Raw genomic sequence first — 19870 nt, forward strand, 5'->3', positions numbered from 1 at the left:
AAATCTGACTTTTGCGGCAAAATTTTAAGATGAATTACTCAAGAGTACACACAGTTACAGTGGCCAGTGAGGGCTCATTTTAAAGTTCTTTTACTTCTTGTAAGAATCCATAAATACTTTAGGACCCCACCTCAGCAACAGCTGTACTGCATAGGCAGTACACCCGTTGTGTAGTGCCTTTCATTTTGAATGGCACCCTAACAAACTAACACATTGCACCTGATTTGCAGTGTATCATGACCGGCAAGTGCTTTGTGTGAAAAGGGGTCATTCTGGTTTCCCTAAAAGTAAATGCTTAGTAAATGTATTATGATTAGCTGTGTGTAGGAGCAATCAGTGAAGCTCATTAAATTGACCACTACTTTGGTTATTTTCTTTAGAACATAAATAATAGATCAAGGAATAAAGGAACTAACAACAAAACAATGACTGACTAAAACAAATAAGGAGAGCAAACCCAGCACAATATAATTTTTCTACAGTATAAAACAAAGTCCTTTTCATGAAGGCTTTTTTAACAGTTGTGGTGTGCTGCATTGTACAAAAAGGTGCATGTGTGTCAATATAGCTGTTTTTTTTACGAATACATGGTACCTGCTGGGCAGTCAGAGTGCACTTACGATAAGTGGGTTTACTGCGACATCCTTCACCCAGAGGACCAGATGCTTTGTTGATGTTGTCAAAGCAGCATCCATATTGGGAGTTGCGGCATTCTTCAGAGGGCGGCTAAATCCACAAACAGTAGAAGTTATTAAATATATAACCCAAAGAACACCTTTAAGCCTCTTACAATGTGGTCCTAATGATATCTGTATTCCTGTACACAGAAGGGCTGATTTATAACTAGTGGAGCAATAGAAAAATAGGGCTCTTTTAAGTTACCAGTCAGATGGTTTCTACTTTTGTTTTTTTTGCAACCTACACTTCAAAGATAGAAGTCTAAAGGCTGAATTGCAGAACAGCTCATTTCCTTTGCACCAGTTGTCATGTATCAGTCCCCTGTGTACTAAACTGCTTTATCATCACAATACAAGTAAAGCACAGCTCTGTGTTTTAATAAAATGGCATACAGTATTCATATTGCTGTGGACTACTGACAACTCTCATTCGCCTCTTGCTGTGCATCATAAGGAAGCTCATGATGATTCAATTTACTACAGATAACAGTTGTTTTTATAGAGTACTACAAATTCACTCACTTTATTACATGGCTTTGAGTGCTCAGATACCTTATTTTATTTGGATTAAAGAGCACAAGTCTACCCACCCATTTTTGGTGCTGGACCATCACCCCATGCGGCCTATCAATTTCCTGGGTGTCATCAGCATCACAGAGAAATTAACTAAACAGTTTATCTTTGTGCTAATAACAAATAGAAATTAGCAAATTGATTCTGACTAATGCAAAGCCACACCGAATCTGGTTGAACAATGGTGAATGGATGTTCATTGTGTATAGCAAGGTTGGGCCACCAAGCAAATTGATGCACTGTAGTAAAGGGGTTCCTTGACCCTCTTGCCAATTCAGATACATAACAAAAGAGGGCAGTAGGTCCCCTCCGATTTCCATTCCATACTACAGGTCATCTGGTTCAGTAAGGCAAACACAACTAATTTTTTTTTGGTGGTCATAATGTAGATATTAGATTGGACCTAAATATGTCCATAAGTGCATCTACAATGAAGCAATGCACTCACAAAGCCAAGCATGGTAGCAATTTTTGTTATTCTTGCCTACTGACCCATTTACTCAGTGACCTCCTATTACCAAGAATGTGCTGCAGCGTTATGACCTAGACGTTCTTACGGACATAGTTAAGTCCAATCCAATATCTACATTATCACTATACAGTGCCACAATAAGGCTGTACAAACGGTGATCATTGATGAGTTGCGCTCCCATTACTGGTCCATTTGCTTGCTGATTAGATGACCTGTACTTTGGGAGTGTAGGTGAGAGTTGACCTACTTCCTGTTCTTTAATGGAAGCTAATTTGTAAGTTGTCCAAGGGACCCCTGTACTAGTTCACTTATATGCATAATGGGTTAGAAACTCAAGGTACTGAAGCACGGAATTCAGCATAACAGCCAGGCAAATATCACTCATAGAATGATAAAATAATGGCAGCCTCCATGCTTTTCTCAGGAAATGTTTTCTTTAAGCTTTTTGCTGCCATGGATGCAAGTACTACATCTGTGGTAGCACAAGCATTTAAATAAACTCCTGGCTGCTGTAGCAACCAGGAGATTTCTCCCCACTGCTGGCACCACTGCTATAGTGGGTGTCAAGATGGAGAGCCACAGCAGATCAGCAATCATCCGCTGATCTCCCCTTTAAGAAATTACCCCAGAAGCACTCAACTCTTCCGGTTTCAGAGTCTGTGTCTTTGTCAGGTTAGAGAGCAGTGGGAGATCAGCAAACCTGCATTTGCTAATCTCCCGTTTTTAGAACGCTCAGCTCTGGGAACTTCTGCGTTTAGTTACAGGTTCCACTGTACTCATCATCGTGACTCGGTCTGTGCTTGATCAGCTTCAACAGAGTGCAAAGGTGACATTGGGGTTCTAATAGACTCCTGATGGCTCCTTAAAGAGAAATTGTCATCTGCAATATGCGATCGCTAAGGGGACTTGTCAGCACACCCCTTAAAAAAATTTAAAGGGCCCTGCCTTCACATACATACATGCATATACAAAACTCATGTCGGGAAGCATGCATATGAAAATGACAATTGTGCCACACATATTAGGTATCACAGTGCATGCCGGAGTGAAAGCAATAATTTTAGGGCCATTGGTTACCTTGATGAGCAGGTTAAAAGATTTTAAAGCGTCGCCTGTGGACAATATTTGGTACCATAGTTTTTAGCCAATTTCACAAGCACAGTCAATTTTGAGGCTTCATATATGTGGTATCTATATACTCAAGGCAACCTCATCTTTTATATTTTATTTAAAAATGGGGTATTGTTTTTTTTTATACACCCTAAAACTCATTTGGATGTGTTTTTTTCTTTTACTAAAATGATACATTTGATAGACAGTAGAGTAATTCTCATATGGCGTAAAAAAAAAAAATACAAACTGCCCAGATTTTATTCTACGGGGTCTCTGCTTTCAAATAATATGTAATTTCTGGGGGTTTTAAGTAATCTTTAGGCCTCAAATGTGCATTTTAACAGATGTGCAAAAAGCATGAAAACAATTCTCTGGCAGCAAAAGAGTTAATAACTTTCGAGCAGTGGCATAAAATTACAGGAGTCAGTAATGCATGATCTCCTTTAATGAAAAACATACTTGTAAGGTTATGTGTATTTAACTGGCTGAAGGTGAAAAAGGAAAAAATCAGAAATTCACGTACTTGAGGGTCAGCTCTTGGGTTCCTTTCATTGGGACATCCTTCATTGTTATAACCCTTGGCAGGTGTCACTCTATCTGGGCAGCAACTATATCTACAATAAAACAATAAGTCACAATAAATTATTTTCTGTTTAGCATTTCCTGATCTATTATCCTTCTGATTAGCAGAACTGGCACATGCAATCAATTTTGGTGTAGTGTAGCGTAGCTAATGGATGAGCAGTAATTGGCAGACAGGTTTTTACAATGCTTCTATTATTTAAAGGTCAGTCTGCCCAAAACTTTATTTGGATATCCGATTTTGTTTATACTGCCAAGGAAATTAAAGAACAAAATGGAATCTTGTCCAAATTAAATTTTCCACAAAAATATATTATCGTATGGGTTCTTGTAGCACCTAGTTAATCATGGAATAGATGCAGCACCAAAATTATTAAATGAATGGCCATATGCATATGCCGCCAAATTACTCTGATATGTGCTAAACCGGTGGGCTTGATGTACCAATCACATGAAAACTATCTTCACTGCAACAAGGAGAACATACTGACCAAACTCTTTTATTCAGTAAGTTTTTAAAAGAGTTAACATTATATAATATTCTAAACTATACCCTAAGACCTGCTACGAACTTCTATAAGAGAGTTTGTCTCTGTGAAAGAGACGGCGTTAAATAGTTGAGATGTTGCTCTAACGGATTTGTGGTTATGTACAAGCTTAAAGTGGACCTTTCCCCTACTTTGACTAATATGGCATCAGCATACAGCTCTGCATGCTCATATGAAATCATCTTACATTAATTAGCTAAACAGACATTTTTATTTTACTTTCAATTTCTTTTTTTTCTACTTCCTGCTGCACTTTGGCACACATGATGTAATGTGCCCAGGCGTTGCATCCTGGGAAGGTAAGATCAGCAGAGCATTGCTGGGAAATCTCATCTGTAATCAGTTGAGATCTCAGGGAAAGGCATTTTCCTCCCCTGAGATGATGTACATGGTCATATGTCTAAGTCACATGTGCCAGAGTTCCAGTAAGTAAAGGGAGATATATTAATCTGCCCTTAGTTACAATGGCCACTGTGAGCAGAATGGGGAGGAAAAGAAAAAAAAAATCCTCCCCCACACTTATACATACCTTAAACCTTTGACCTGGAACAGGAGTGGCACTGAACTTCAGAGCAGAAAGTCTGCTGAGACAGCTCGTGAAAAGAGCTGTATAATTCAGTGAAAGCTGTTTTGTTTGTTTTTTTATTCAATAACATGTTGGGCTAGTTATTTTGTAATTTGTTTTCTTTTAACTGTATTTCCCCTTAAACTTATATGAGCTAGTCAGAGTTCCTCTTCGGCTATGCGGATAACATTATCACCATAACTGAGCGATTGTTATATGCTATTGGAATAAATGATATAGCTCAGAGGCTGATGTGGAGAAAAGGTCATATATAAAATGATGTGGCTACCTTGTTCTTCTGCAATCATTGGTGGGTGAAAGAAAGTTGTCTTCTCTTTCTAGAGGAGGGCGGGCTGTGAAGACAGATATACAAACAGCTCATAACAATTCTCACATGGGATTACTTGCATCAGTAAAAAAAATATGTAAGTAATATAACTGGCCTTCCAAAAGATGTGCTAATAAGAGGAGGCCAGGTTATCATGGAACCCAGAATAACTAAAACGAAATATATGTATCTACTTACTTGGATACTCCTGCTTGTATCTCGTTAACATAAATTGATCCGAGTTATCATATCCCCAGGTATCTTGCATACTGGGAACCTCTATAAACACAGACAACACATTATAATTACAGAGTAAGATAATGACAACAACCATCTGCATTAAGTTGGCAATGCACGTAGCAATTTGATGGAGTGATTTCGCTTGCAATGCCATTTTTTTTTTTAAATCTCAAAATAATCAAAGACATAGAATGATAGTTTCAAATGACAACAAGGAAATGGGATCAAAATTACTCTGACTGAACCAGGCAGAAAAATCTGATTGCTTCCAACCGAATTCTAGTGGTCGATCGGACTGTTGGGTGGTAAATTACTTAGTTTCTGGAAATTATTTGCTATTGGATGTACCCTCACTTCCTGTCTAGTGAAACTGTTGTCATCAGACATTTACCCACTCTAAGATTTAAACAAAATCCTAGGTCCTATATGTCTAAACTGTACACATACTTTATTTATTTATTTATTATTTGGCAAGTTTTGTATGGTCAATCAATACTAATTTTCCTATGTTTCTGAGCCTATTGGAATAGTGTGCTATGGTTGCACGTATACCCATGCTTTAGGATAAGGTGCCTGGGGCATAATAAAGTATAAAACAAAATATACTTAGTAAAGACTTAGAAAGGTTTTTGTCAATAAATATTAAAAGGAGCATTTTTCCAACAACAGTAGCAGGAGGTGAATGCCAGAGAATCCAAATGAGGACTTTAGGTTGGTGAATGAGAATTCGCTGGTAGTAAATAAGCTTTACAACTACAGTGAACAACCTGACAGGCAAATGACTAGAGAACCAATCACTGGCAAGCAAGTTGAATTATTCATTAACTTTCAATATGTCTTTTGACCCCCATAAGTTAGAACTTATTTCTACAATTTTAGTCCATCCACGCTGCAGACTCTGCCTTGAATAATATTAATGATTAAGGCAGTTGGATGGCTATGTCTATTGAGGTCTTAGGGGTCCAATGGATACTTGGAGAGCTATAAGAAGCAGGGAGAGAATTCAAGAACAACTCCAGGAATTATTTTTTAATAAACCTTGCAGTGGTGTTAACTGCTTGTTTTTGTCAAGGTAAAAAAAAGTCATACTCACATAATGCTCTGAGCAAGATAGTTCTTAGATCGGTCCCTAGAGCCTCTCTACCCCTACTCTGTAGCGGTCTAAGGTCCCCTAAATGATCACGTCTATACACAGTGTATAGGCATGAGGATGCTATGGAAGATTCCAATGCTACAGCACAGGAGAGCTGTGTGACTATTCGGCTTGGAGCTTCGGGTGAGTGTAAATTTGTTATTTTTGAACCTAGAGTAAAATGAGCACTTAACCCTTGCAGTGGGTAGCCCTACTGTAAGGGTTAGGAAAAGTTGATTTTGTTCCTCCAAAACTGAAGCATACTGATATACATCTATCCCTTTCAAGATCACTCTATTCTATAAGGATAAGAGAGGGGGGGGGAGTATGTAAAGACTTCCTTTTCTGTAGCCATAGATTCCAGGTCTTCACAATGTATACCAAGAAAATGCAGTCAATGTGTTCTTAGAAGGCTCTACAATGGGCATTGTTGAGGGCATCTGAAGGATATGCACAAACTGCCTCAAATGACACCAAAGAATCAGCAGCCCTGCCCCAAGAAGTTACTGGACCGCAACATTCCTCACATTATCATGGAAAATGAGCCATCAATTCTGAAGAGAAAAATAATTTCTACTGCCTGCGCCTATACCTTGTTCTTTTAGTGATAACCCATAGTTTGACTGTAAAGGACCGGGATGCAGATTAATCAGCAAACATACCTAAATTCATTCAGTTAGGATTTACAGATTTAGTTGTATGTTTTTTTGTTTTTTTTTTATCATCAAGGAATAATTGCTCAAATACAAGCTGAACTTACGTTGTGGGAGATAACAAGGCTGCATATTACAGCTCTCAATAAGGGATGGCTTTTCAGGCTCATAGGATTCACAAGTCTCTGGTTCATAGAAGTTTCTGTCATTATCAGCACAAACCACCTGCCGTTTCCTTATACCATTATTACAGCTTTTAGAACACTATAAAGTGAACAGAAACCTGTTAACACAGCAGACATTTACAATATTAATAGATGACTAGTCAAATGTGAAAGTGTTAAATAATGCAACCCCACCAATAGAGATAGTACCACATACAGACTACAGCAGATGTTGGTAAGGCCCTTGAAAATTACATGGTCAAACCATCCAAGCCTCACATACTAAAATATTACATTCACAATCAGACAACTGAATTGCGAAATAATAAAACTGAGATTATGTATATTATATTTATATATATTTATTAACTAAAAGCAATTAAAACCACAAGATAAATGCTATTAAACTATACAGTAGGTGTGCAGTAATTTTCTGATCAACAAGCAGATACTAGTGTGTCCTCTTCAGAATTAAAGGTGAATTTCACTAATTTCAACCACCAAAATTTGCAGCCAAACTAGAAGATAATTTTTTTATCTTTTAGTAAGCACTAGGCTTGCACTAAATGAAAGTGTTTTAGAAGGTGTTATGCAATGTTTCCACCAGTGTGGAATGTGTACCCCTGGTTGTATAACATCCTCATGTTGTCACTGAGCAGGACTTTATGTAAGGACAATCGTGCGACAAAAACAGCCCACTGTAGGATCAGTTACTAGTTGCTGCCACTAGATGAAGCATGTTTATTTAACTAGCAAACTGGATATGTTTACTTATATAGGCTCTGCTGTCACTGCCCATGGGAATCTGTACTTATTTAAACAGATTCAGCTTTGTTTCATAAACATTTCTTATTTTTAAGCACTAATTCACACTGAATTCTAGTTGGTTGTGATGGGCTACTGCAACTAAAAAAGCAGCACTTATTAATAGGAACTATTTGCTGTCCTTATTCAAGAGTATTTGTTGCAAATGAAAATGTGAAAAAGTGAAAGTTGCGGGGAAGCGGAAAGAAGAATGTGGTCAGTGTCTCAGTGAAAAATGGTACAAATAAGGCAGTGCTGTAGTAATGTAAGTTGCTAATACAAATGGTAAGTTATAAAAGTAAAACTGCTATTTAGACAATGCAAAGCCTGTGGTTGTATTACACAAAGTGTGTGTGTGTGTGCCCGTAAATAAGACCTAGTACTATTTTTGGGAATTGGTAAAATATAAGACCTACATCGAAAATAAGACCTAGTTGTGACCATTCCCAGGGCCAGTGGTGGCATAAGGGGGAACCTGAAGAGCCGCGAGAGAGGCAGGAGAGAATCAGCGATGCCAACAAAACCAGCGCTAGAGGAAGCGAGGTAACACAGTTTTCGCCATTGCACAGTTGGCTGTCTGATGGCTTGACCTGGTGCATGCAAGCTGTGTCCTGAACGATGGCACCAGTGTCCATTCTGCAAGTTACTGTTCGTTTCTGTATTCCTTCTCCACATTCTGCTGAGCACTGGAAGACAACGCCTGATTTTTAATGTACATCAATATTTCTTTTCTAAACTCAAAGTAATTACAGAAACAGAGAAAGAAAACGAGAGATAGTCAAATAAGCAGATAATAAAAATAAAGTGAAACATTGAATAGTATAACATTGTAGCTCGAAACATAAAACACTTAAAAGCCTAAACAACATATTTAGGTTACTCTTAGTCTTTATTTCTATCATGTTTTTGCTCCTTCTATTCCCTGATAATGAGATGTACAGTCGATACAACATATGTGAATGTAAACATATATTTAAACACTAGGTGCGTGTGATTTTTACACAGCAAAACGTATTTATCAACCAAAAAGTCTCTAAAGGCATATTTCCACTAATGCCATATATGGAAAAATCATGCACATGATGCATATATAATGCTGCTTCACAGTTTAGACAAAAATGGTTAGCTCATGCATTTACATTCCTGCATTCATCAACGCAAGCAACACAATGTAGAGCTAATTTACACAACATCACCTTGCAATTCATGCAGGGCTTTGCACAACACACCTGCTGGGTGTGTACACACTACAAAGGTGTCTAGATTCCACCAATAGATCATGCTGGGAGGGAACACACTACAGAGGTGTATACTTGTTTGTGGCGTGTTTATAAGGTTAGTAAATCAACCCCTCTGACTTTCTATCCTACATACTTGTTCGTTGTTCTGGGTTCCTAAAGGGAACCTGTCAGTCTGCAAATGTCATTGTTGACTTGCTTCTGAAAGTGTGAACTCTGGGGCTTTCAACAAAATCCTTGCTTTGGTACATACTGCGTTGCTGACCCATAACACATAAGCGGCCATCAGAACTTCAAAGTTGCTTATTTTTGCAACTTAGTGATGCATTAAGTAGTGAAGTGAGGATAGGAATGACAGTCACTGAAAGTTTGTACCTTTACACCCGTGTGGCAGCTGCTCTATCTATTTTTTGATAGGTTCCCTTTAAAAAGACAATGAAAGACCTTATCATAAGAATATTTGCAAGGTGACACTTACTGGTGTCCAGGGCCCTGTGTTCCATTTGGCGCATGCTCGAAGATTGCAGACCTGCTGGGTTGCTGGCTTTTCTGTAAACGCAGTGCACTCTGCATCATTTACTGTCTGTTGTGAGGCTCTCCCTTCATAGGAAATGCAGTAAACTGACCGAGTCTGAGTGCCACCACCGCAAGTGGCTGTGCACGGTCCCCACTCGCCAATCTTCCAGCTGAAAGTCATATGAGGATGTTATATATGTATTTTCCCTACAGAATGTCTGACAGAGCATCTGGCAAATGAGCTGATAATTCCATGAGCCACCTTCATGAGGTTTCAAGAGCTCTGCTGGCAATTAACTTAACTTCAAATCTGGAATGTGTTAATAGATCTGAATTCCAGTCTAAAGGCTTATAGGTAAAAGTGTAATGTATTTTAGCGGGTTTTAATGCAGTGTTTTATGATCAAACTTTAACTTTTGCATGCTTGGTCTTACAAATTGTTTTATTCTATTAAATATAAAGACCTGAATATTATCTGCTAGAAGGAGGTCTGTATTTTATTGCAATCACTCTACTTCCTTGCTTAACATCTATTGAGATCTTAAGTACATAAGAAGTGCATCCTTTAAGTGGCTCACAGAGCAACACTGGACCGATGAAAGATTACCCTTAGTACAGAGAAATTGTAATGACCTAGCAGCGTTTTTAACTTTAAAAGATACGCAGGCTGAATATTAAAATAGCTGCATATTACTTTTTCACTATAAAACTGCACAGGGTTGTGGCCAAATTGAGTGCCAGTTGTGCTCAGTGGCATTCTTCTTGCAAATGCGAAATGCTCTGTTCAACAAGTGCGTTACGTGCAACATAATCCAAAGATTTAAATCTTTCCACCAGACATGTAAGATCTTAAAGCTTAAAAGCAGCAGCTGCACCAGACCCACCTCCAAAGATCAGCAGTATGTAAAACCACAATGAGAAGCAACACACACTTTTTATTGATTACTGTATAGTTTTTCACACCTTAGTTGTGCATTAAACTTTCTAACGACATCACCTTACACATTTGGTTGCATTTTTATATAAACAGATTAGTGCTGTAAATGATTCAGTTATCAAGGGAATGCTTCTATGAAACAAAGCACAAAATGTATCCAAATTAAAGTCTGTTGTGAGAACTATGCTCTTGCACAATATTGCAAATAGGAATATAAAAGTTCAGAATCAGGGTTTTCTTTTACAGAAAGTGGGAAAAAGTCTCTTATAAAAGGAGAGTTGTAATTTGCCACTTTCTGGTCTGGCAGCTCTGGGGCAGAGATTGACCAGAGCCTTTAAGAAATGGCACGTGGAATCATAGAAATCTTAAATATTGTGTATTTTAAGTCTATGACAGAATTAAATGGCAATGTTGGAACAACACACATTTGTTGATCCAGAGGGTAGAAAACACAGGCAGATGCCAATTTATCATCCTAACATTTGTATTAACTCCCTGAAACATTTAATGCACAAATGAATTATATAATATAGCTGGAAAAATTAAGAAAGGTCTTTTATATTAAATTTTGGTTGGTCATCCATTTACAGTACATACATGTTCAATGTAAAGCAAAACACAATTGGAAAATACAAAGCAATTTTCCTATTGGACACCAAGGTTTTAGTAAAATCCCTCAGAAGACATTGAAGAAGTCAATTGGTTAATGCAAAGCTGCACCCAGTAAGAACATCACTCTCCTGTTTACCTGGTCATTTTTGTGTTCACTATTCGACTCCACATTGTTGGCTGATATATGTAAGACATCCTTTTACATAGAATAAACACATATAAATGCATTGTATGCGCAATATCTACATGTACAGTTACATTAAGTTTACAGTGCAAGTTCATAGAAGTTTTAGATGAAAAAGAAAGGGAAGTAGATTATAGTGGTCCACTGTGGTCTGTTTCTCCAAGTGGCAGACAAGAAACCTTACTGATCAAATTTAATAAGAATTGGATTCATTAGGACCTCAGAAATAAAAAGATCAAATTTTAGGGAATGTAAAAATAGAATGATCAAATCAGCAAGGATCCAATATAAGGGACAAGGACAAGTGAAGAAAGAAGGATCATTGTAGTTAGGATCACTGCACGACCTTAGGAACAAGAAAATCAGATTAATGGAAAACAATTGATCAAAACATCAGTATTATGAGGTAAGACAGAAATTATGCGGTCCTCAATGTAAAATTGACTGCGGTATAAAGTAGTTGGGACAAAGTAATTCGGGGCAAGGGCCTCCAGGTAATGTGCCTCTCCTGTTGCATTATTGTTTTGCAACCAACATTTCTATGTAACAGATACTACATTTAGGATAACTGTTCCTATAGGCCGCAGCTGGCAGCATATCTGACAGTTAGATCTCAATGGGCTAAAGAATCATTGAAGATGAACACCATGCGATTTCAGTGAGAGCAGTTAATACATGTGAAAAGGAGTAACCACAAGAGAGTTTGCATTGCATCCTTGGTTAGCACCCTTAGTAGATTCATAGGATATAAAACTTATAATGGTAAGGTTTTGCATTTGATCCACTTGCGAGACACATTCAAACCTTGTATTATTCATTTAAGCTATTTTTTTCTATTTAAAGTAAGCTATATCCTGTGCTTTTACAGTACTAGGTAATTTAACCCAATAGCAGCTACATACAATTGTGCCATAATAGCCTCTCCAAGTCACATGTTACCAATTCAGTGATCACTCCTTCTAGACTGCTGCTATTGAACAGGACACTGGGATCAGGTGACCTAGTTTGAGAAGATTTTTATGGTACGTTTGCCATAACTGTTATGGTAAATTTATTTTTATGAGGGAATATTTATATTGCACTCTCTCTATGTTGCCATGCCTTTATTCTGATGCCTTGACTTTCACTTTAGGACTAAGGATTTTTTTTTGGTCATTATTTTTAAAAGTAAAGTATCAACACATTAGCATGTGAAAAAAAACTCTAGACTTTTATATAGCTTCATATAGGCCCAAAATGTGCAGAATCTAAAGGGGAAGATAAAAGTCAATACCACTGAAATCGAAGTTCTGACGTTTTTAAAGCAACACAGAAAAAATCTGAGTGAACAGCAATTCATGAGAAAGATTCTGAGAATGATTACAACTAGTGGATTAACTAAACCTATCTCCTAAAAAATATATGACCCAGGGTTCCACAAGATGCATTTCCTTGCACAATATTAACAAACATGAACATGGAAACCTCTTCTGATAAAAAAAAAACCATCCTGGTAATGATTTTATTAGTACAATGTTGGGAGGTAATAGCTAGGGTCAGGGTTGTACCCCTAACTTAGGATAATGGGCCTAGTAGTTGCTGTTACCTCGGCGGCTACCTTGTACTACACCACTGGCTACATAATAAAATATGCATTAAAAAAAATACTCAGAACAAGTATCAAATTAATTAAAATTTTGAGATGTGTGGTACACATCAGCCAAAAAAATAACATTTATTACATTGGACATACTGTATATCTCACCTCTTTATCTGTGGACATGGTTGAGTGCTGCAGGTTCGGTTGCTTGGTGGAGCTGGTTTGTCCCTACACATATAGTCTGGGTAAGCCTCATTGTCTATTGTGCAGAACACCAAGCGGGATTGGTAGCCTATAAGAAAATCAAAGACAGAATATTTGGATAATGGGGAGAGGTGGTATATACTTAGACAACTAACGTTGAAATATAGAAGCATCATTTCTTCTTGCCTACATTCTCTTACCTCCTCCACACTCTGCACTGCATTCACTCCAAGAGCCATAACTCCACTGGTAGTCATCTGTCTCCTCCTGGTTGGGCAAGTAGTACTGATAATGTATTCCACGGTTGGATTCTTGTCCAATGAGCTGCATTGAACAACAGTTATTTAGCTTAATAACCAAGGCCACTTAAACTGAAATTTCAATTTCAACATGCAGAATAATTATGGGTTTTATGGGAGCCCAGTTGCTAGACTTTCCTACTGGAGTTCCTAGCCCACTGTCTGTGCCATTACCAACTCTTCCATCTTCAGGTGAACTGAAGGAATCACCCCTGCTTTGGCGAACTCAGTGGGGTAAACAGGGCTGTATGAAGTTAAACAAGACAGTAGCAGACCTGACACTTGGTTCTTGTTAAGAAATAAGATGATAAATCAGACTACTAAAGACAAGAAAGAAATGTAAGTAGATGTGTATTTTTTAACTTTTGTTAGAAATTCAGGTATGTGTCAGTCTGAAATTAAAATAGATTATAGTTATACAGACATTTAGGGTTAGTGCAGACATGGGTCAGGGCAGCAAGTGGCTGCCAGAAGGGGAAATGATGCATTTAAAATGCTGCTTTTGTTTGCATTTACATTGACTTGCATGAGTATAACTAGACAATGCTCCATAAATCAAAAATCAACATTCCCTGTCAAATATTTCCATACTGCATAACAGATGTGTGCCAGAAGAAAAAAACCATTATGTACACAAGCCCTTACAATGTTTAAATGGAAAAGATGTACTTATATTTCTCATGTGTTATGCAAACTGAATGTACAGAAACACAAAACACATGTACAGAACACAAAAAAATAATATGTGTCTGTACTTAATTTGTCATTACTGTACATACCTCAATAACCAAAGGTTCAGTAGTTGGTCCCCTGGCTGTTAGGACCTCAGGTGCAAGATCTCCCTCTGACCCTCGATAGTAATGAAGGATGGTGCTGGCTACATGCAGACCTCGGCTATATTCAATGGTCCAATGCCCATTCAGGTAATACTCACCACGCACATTCTTTACAGCTGAACAGAAGCAGATATAACGTTATTAGATGAAAAATACATTATACTGTGCAAACCTTTTTCCTCAGCAAATTTAGAAATATTTTGTTCAGCATATTTTGTTGCTGAATAATGCTTCTGCAAGTGAAATGTCAGCATTTCACTTGCACTGTCCTTATATGCAGATTACAGGGAGGGTTAGTGCTACTCTGTTGCATTACCCTCTCTGTGCATTACTGTAAAACAACTCAGTAGAACGACATTGATAAAGTGGACTGCATGTCATCTGTGTATGAGAAAAGCTCTTTAAGAGCCTGAAAGTTAACAGACTCATAAAGCAGGTGTTTTTATGAGAGCATGTGATCCCATAGAAGAGATTTCCGATCACTTCCTGGGATTGATGGCCATACATACTGGAATGAGAAGGGATTAAAATAATTTTCAGAAAGGCAATAAAAAACATAACATAAAAAACATATGTCAGCTTTCTTTAATCTATTCAAACAAAGATGTATCATTTTTGCACAGCTACAGGATGTCCGTTTAGCAGATGAAACAACATCATAAGGTAAAACTTGCCAAGCCCTCCTGAATATAACTTCTATCGCTTGGTCATTTTTTGTTCAAAAAAAACCCCAAACAGTTTCTGGTTATATAAGGTATTTGCGCATTTGCATGAAAAACCATAATAAATGTAATGTACTCTATTGGGATAGATTAATATTAGATCTCGGACAATGTTTTATAAAGAAGAAATGTCTACCAGTTTATATTTTTCAGTGAGCTTTATTTCTGTATTGTACACACTGTGCTTGTATGTTTACTCATGTCTCAATAAAGACCTATGTATTTTGCTTTCATGTTTCATGTATGAAATACATTGTCCTTTAAAAATGTAATTTTCAGTTTAAAACTTGCACATTCATTCTATATTTACCTAAAAAGTTCCGTGTAGGAGTGATTTCCTTCACCTGAATATTGACTGCTCTAGTTGGAATAGTGAAGAGTTGGCTGTAACCTATAATACCAAGAGAAAAGTTAACTGGAATGAAAACTCTATCACACACATATATATGTGTGGGTTATATGATATACAGCCTTTCTCACAAATATTTTTTAAAGTATATTAGCAACAGTATGTCTGTTCGTTGAATGGGTTGAATATGGAAGGGCATGAATGAAGGGCAAAGAAGTGCCCCATGGTACAGTGGCAGGTAGCACTGAAGCATGCAGGTCCACACGCGGGTGTTGGAACAGTGGAGAGTGAAATGGGGACATATGGAAGAGGTGGTGAGAGAAGGATGGGGGGGTGGGGTTTGGTATGCAACTGTGGTGCAGGAGAGGAGGATGGGTGTCAGCTGTGGTGGTGAGAATGTAGGGGGGCCACTTCCTTGTCCCTCTGGTATCATCACCTTCTATTGTGAGTGAGCAAAAAAAAAAACTAAGGCTGACTCCAAATCCAAGAACCGACAAGCTACAATTTTGTTCTCCATTTTAGATACAACGGAAACTTTGCAATGTTATAAGTTATGAACTTTCAAAATTCAGCGCTTTGCATAAAAAAGCTTGTAGAAAAAGTTGTGGCAGTTTGTTTAAAAAGCAGATTGTAAAATCTGAAGCTAATTGCTACAAAAATTTCAAGTTGACCTGGCCTCATATTTTTCACCACAAAGTAACTTATGTTAATTTGTTAATCATTATAGTAAACCTGTGCCCAGATCATGCACACTAAATTATTTTCATATTGTGAACCCTCTGTAAAAGTACTTTAAAGCAAGCCACCATTCATCTCTGTATCTGTAATCACTGTGAAGAAAATCATTTTTAAAGTTCACAACAAAAGAACTGAAATTTTAGCTCTCACTATGAGCTTGTTCACACCAATTGTGCTGCGTTCCAGAGCGATAGATGCTGGAATGCACCACAATCGCTCACAAAACTTCCCCCTGCGTTCTGGGGCGTGCCAGTGCATTAAAGTAAATGGCGCCACGCCCCCGCCCACGGTGTGATCGGACGCGTGACAAAACATTGCCTGCATTCCGTTCCACGGCAAATGCAAAAGATAGAGCATGCAGCATTTTTTCCGTTTGCACTGGAAGGGCATGCAGACAATGTTTTGCCACGCATCCGATTGCACTGCGGACAGGGGGCGTGGCTGCGGTGCTATTGACTTCAATGCGCCGCCACGCCTCCTCCCGCCCCAAATCGCATTTTTTTAACGATTGCGGTGTGTTACAGCAGCTACCGTTCTGGAACGCACCGCAATTGGTGTGAACAAGCCCCATTACTTTTTTTGTAGCAGAATCCAGGCTGCCAGCACTCTATTGTAAACAACAATCAATTGTTTCTAAGTTAAACAAAAACATATTCTAGATTCCTTGTGATCTTTGAGGATCATTGAGAAAGAATAACTTTACATTAGAAGCTGCTAGAGAGAGGTCAGGAATGGTTTGTTTTAAAGCTCTTTTACTGCTTATTAAGAATATCGTAATAGTTTTATGTCTACAATCTGGGCACAAGTACGCTTTAAGTTTTGAAGAAGTACATTGTAATAATAACAACATATATTCACAACAGTCAATAATGACATGATAAGCATGATAGCAATAAATGACTAATCAAAGAAACATTAGATGTTATTAAAATGATACCTACAGTATATAGTTATTTTAAATACATTATTGAATAATGTTTATTTGCTTTGTAGTTCATTTTGCATAAAATAGCTATAGAAAGACCAAAGAAACATACCTTTTGACAATGCAGGTGTATCATAAGATCCTTTGACCTCATAGCAGGTGCTACCATCCCCTCCACACACCAAGCACCGATCCTCTTTTTTAGATGAATCCAGTACATTGTCACAACCAACAGTCTAAAGTATCAGACCATCCAAATTCAAGATGTTATGAAAACAAGAGAAAAATATTTTTTTTGGCAAGAAATGCAACAATTAATGCATTCATAGCTCTAGCAATGTATTTATAGCTGTAAAGTTATTCCTCCTTTCTTAAAGCAGAAGTAAACCGCTATGGGAAGGGCGGGTTTTTGCGCTAATGGGTAAATAATCACAGCATACTTGCACAATAGGGCACACTTACCTTACAAGCGTGTCCTTCTCCAGTGCTGTCGGATTGATCTTTGGTCCCCCGCTCCGTCCCGCCCACCTTACAAGTCTGTCTTTCTCCAGTGCTATCGGATCGATTTTCGTACACCCACCACCCACCCACTTTCCCATCACTGCCGCCAGCACTTCAGGGTTCCCAGGTATCCTCTTGGCCATTGGGTGGCCACTGATTATGTAACTCTTGTGTATGCACGCAGGAGTTACATCCTCCCTTGCATCAGTCCCATTCACAGCATCTTAGAGATGCTATGAATGAGTTGATTGTGTACACTGATGGCTCATGTGCCATACAGAGTACACAAAAATAGGGATGCACAGATACTTTTCCAGTACCAGTGCAGATACTTGGCATTTTCATGAGAACTACGAGGGTTGCAGCTGGGACCTGGCTCTGGTGCTCCACCACTATCCTGAAATCATTAGTCTGTATTGTTTTAGAAAAACTGTCACATGACAATAAACAAAAGTGTATCAGTACTCGGCAAGTGGTATCTGTGCATCCCTTTATTTATATTTATAAAAACAAAATCGTACATTAAAACAGAGATGTACAAATCCCAGGAGCTCCGTGTGCTCCTTACAAATGACAGCTGCCTCCTAACTTTTGCATTTTTCTCTAGTCTAGTCTTGGAGCTCAAAAGTATCGGTACATGTACTCGTACCGAGTACTGTACTTGGTATCTGTGCAACCCTACACAAAACGTCGAAAATTGCTGGGGGAGAGAGGAAGATTTTTTTGCCAGAATTTATACTTTATATAACTTACCTTACACACTCCCTCTACACAGATGTCCCTCCTGCCTGGCTCACAAGGGGTTCCATCAAGAACAGCATTCTTGTGCCTATAGTAAAAATTCTCTCCTTTGGGTATACAATTTAACTCGCACTTATTGGATGCTTGAAATGAAAAGAGAATAATGTATAACTTTCTTGTTTCTAATGCTAATTATTTTACATTATATAAACTTTATTCAATTTCGCTTGGAACACCAATACATGTTCACTTGTGCCAAATGTAGAAGGTTAGTGAGGTAAAAATATAAAATAAATCACACACGTAAATTTTATAGACATGAAAATGTATGTCTAGGATGCCAAGTGATTATCTTCCAACATGTAAGAAGTTAGGATCTTCTCTATTTAGTAGTCATATCAAAACTAACACACATTCAGAGATGCAGTGGGATGGTGGCTTCACTGGTCTGTCATAGAGTGTAAAGGTAAAACTTTACTAATTAACAGAACCACACAATAATAATCAACTTTGGTCCAAACTAGACGTTCTACATTAATACGTCATGCTTGAATATGGGCTATTTTCTTTTTTCTAACAAACTAACATCAATTGCCATTAAAAAAATGTATTAAAAAAAACATGTGGTTGCTCTAGATGATTTTAAAAGCACAGATTAGAAAATGTACTGCACAAAACTACAATTTTACACACATCACCAGATTAATAGATACATACATACATGCATATCAAAACAAACAAAGAATTATGCTACTGCGGTATCTAGGGATGTCTCTTTATCTTTAAGCATTTAATAGAACAAGATACGCCACCGCCAAATCTTTCTTTCATTTTCAGAAAGCTTAAAAACACAGTAAACAGTGCATTACATATAATGGCACATGCCAGATCCTGCTCCTCCAATGTGTTTTACCCAGAAAGGGGCTTATTCGAGTGGGCTTAAGAATAGCTTAAGCTTTTTTGGGGGAGGGGAAATACATTGGTAGGAACAGCAGGGTCTGGTGGGTGGTGTTGCATATAATGCAGTGTGGAATAAAAGTTATGAAAGTAAAAAAATGGATTTGGCAGTGATGCAGCTTCTATTTTTGAGGTTAGGATGGCCCCTTGTAGCCATGGTACGCAAAGCTAGTGGTGGAAATAAAAGTCCCCTCGACTATTTCTTACCTCCATAGTATGGCAGCCACTTGTATCTTTTTCCTTGGAATTCCATGCCATCATATTCTGAACATTGCTCGGCACGGAAATCCCGTGAGCCATCCGGACATTCCTGTGAGGTGGGAAATACAATGACCATCCAACACATAAAAATCAAAGTATACCTAAAGCTGAAACTATTTTTTTAGATTTGTATAAATGTTTTTAATAGCGGTCTGTGTTACTGTAAGAGATAATAAAAGTGAAAATAAATTCCCACCAGAATAGAAATAGAGGAGAAATCATTTGAAGGGGACATTTGGTTCGGTGGCAATTGTCTAAGAGGGGATTTCCTTCACATTGGAAAAATAAGATCTAACATCCTGTTGAGTGTACATGACAGGAAGTGAATGTAAATCTCTCCAATGAGACATAGATGAAAAAAAAAAGCTGTGGCTTTTACCCTCCCCTACTCTTTTTTAAATGAAAAAAAGTTTGAGTTTT

At 37.9% G+C, this 19870-nt stretch overlaps 1 protein-coding gene across 1 annotated transcript in view; it reads right to left on the reverse strand.

The window, feature by feature from the left end:
- Window positions 1–19870, reverse strand: part of PAPLN (papilin, proteoglycan like sulfated glycoprotein) — a 79541-nt gene that overhangs the window by 9462 nt on the left and 50209 nt on the right. Inside the window, exons 6-20 of the mRNA XM_018571804.1 lie at window positions 19397–19499; window positions 18245–18375; window positions 17103–17226; window positions 15289–15369; window positions 14200–14372; window positions 13322–13445; window positions 13083–13209; window positions 11291–11350; window positions 9568–9775; window positions 8376–8537; window positions 6991–7147; window positions 5057–5137; window positions 4820–4883; window positions 3359–3449; window positions 621–726 (exon numbers count right to left, since the gene is read on the reverse strand). Coding sequence (XP_018427306.1) covers window positions 621–726; window positions 3359–3449; window positions 4820–4883; window positions 5057–5137; window positions 6991–7147; window positions 8376–8537; window positions 9568–9775; window positions 11291–11350; window positions 13083–13209; window positions 13322–13445; window positions 14200–14372; window positions 15289–15369; window positions 17103–17226; window positions 18245–18375; window positions 19397–19499 — 1792 coding nt within the window. The remainder of the gene's footprint in view (window positions 1–620; window positions 727–3358; window positions 3450–4819; window positions 4884–5056; window positions 5138–6990; window positions 7148–8375; window positions 8538–9567; window positions 9776–11290; window positions 11351–13082; window positions 13210–13321; window positions 13446–14199; window positions 14373–15288; window positions 15370–17102; window positions 17227–18244; window positions 18376–19396; window positions 19500–19870) is intronic.

This window comes from Nanorana parkeri, unplaced genomic scaffold (assembly GCF_000935625.1).
Source record: "Nanorana parkeri isolate BGI_ZX_2015 unplaced genomic scaffold, ASM93562v1 scaffold1842, whole genome shotgun sequence".
NCBI classification, from domain to species: Eukaryota; Metazoa; Chordata; class Amphibia; order Anura; family Dicroglossidae; genus Nanorana; species Nanorana parkeri.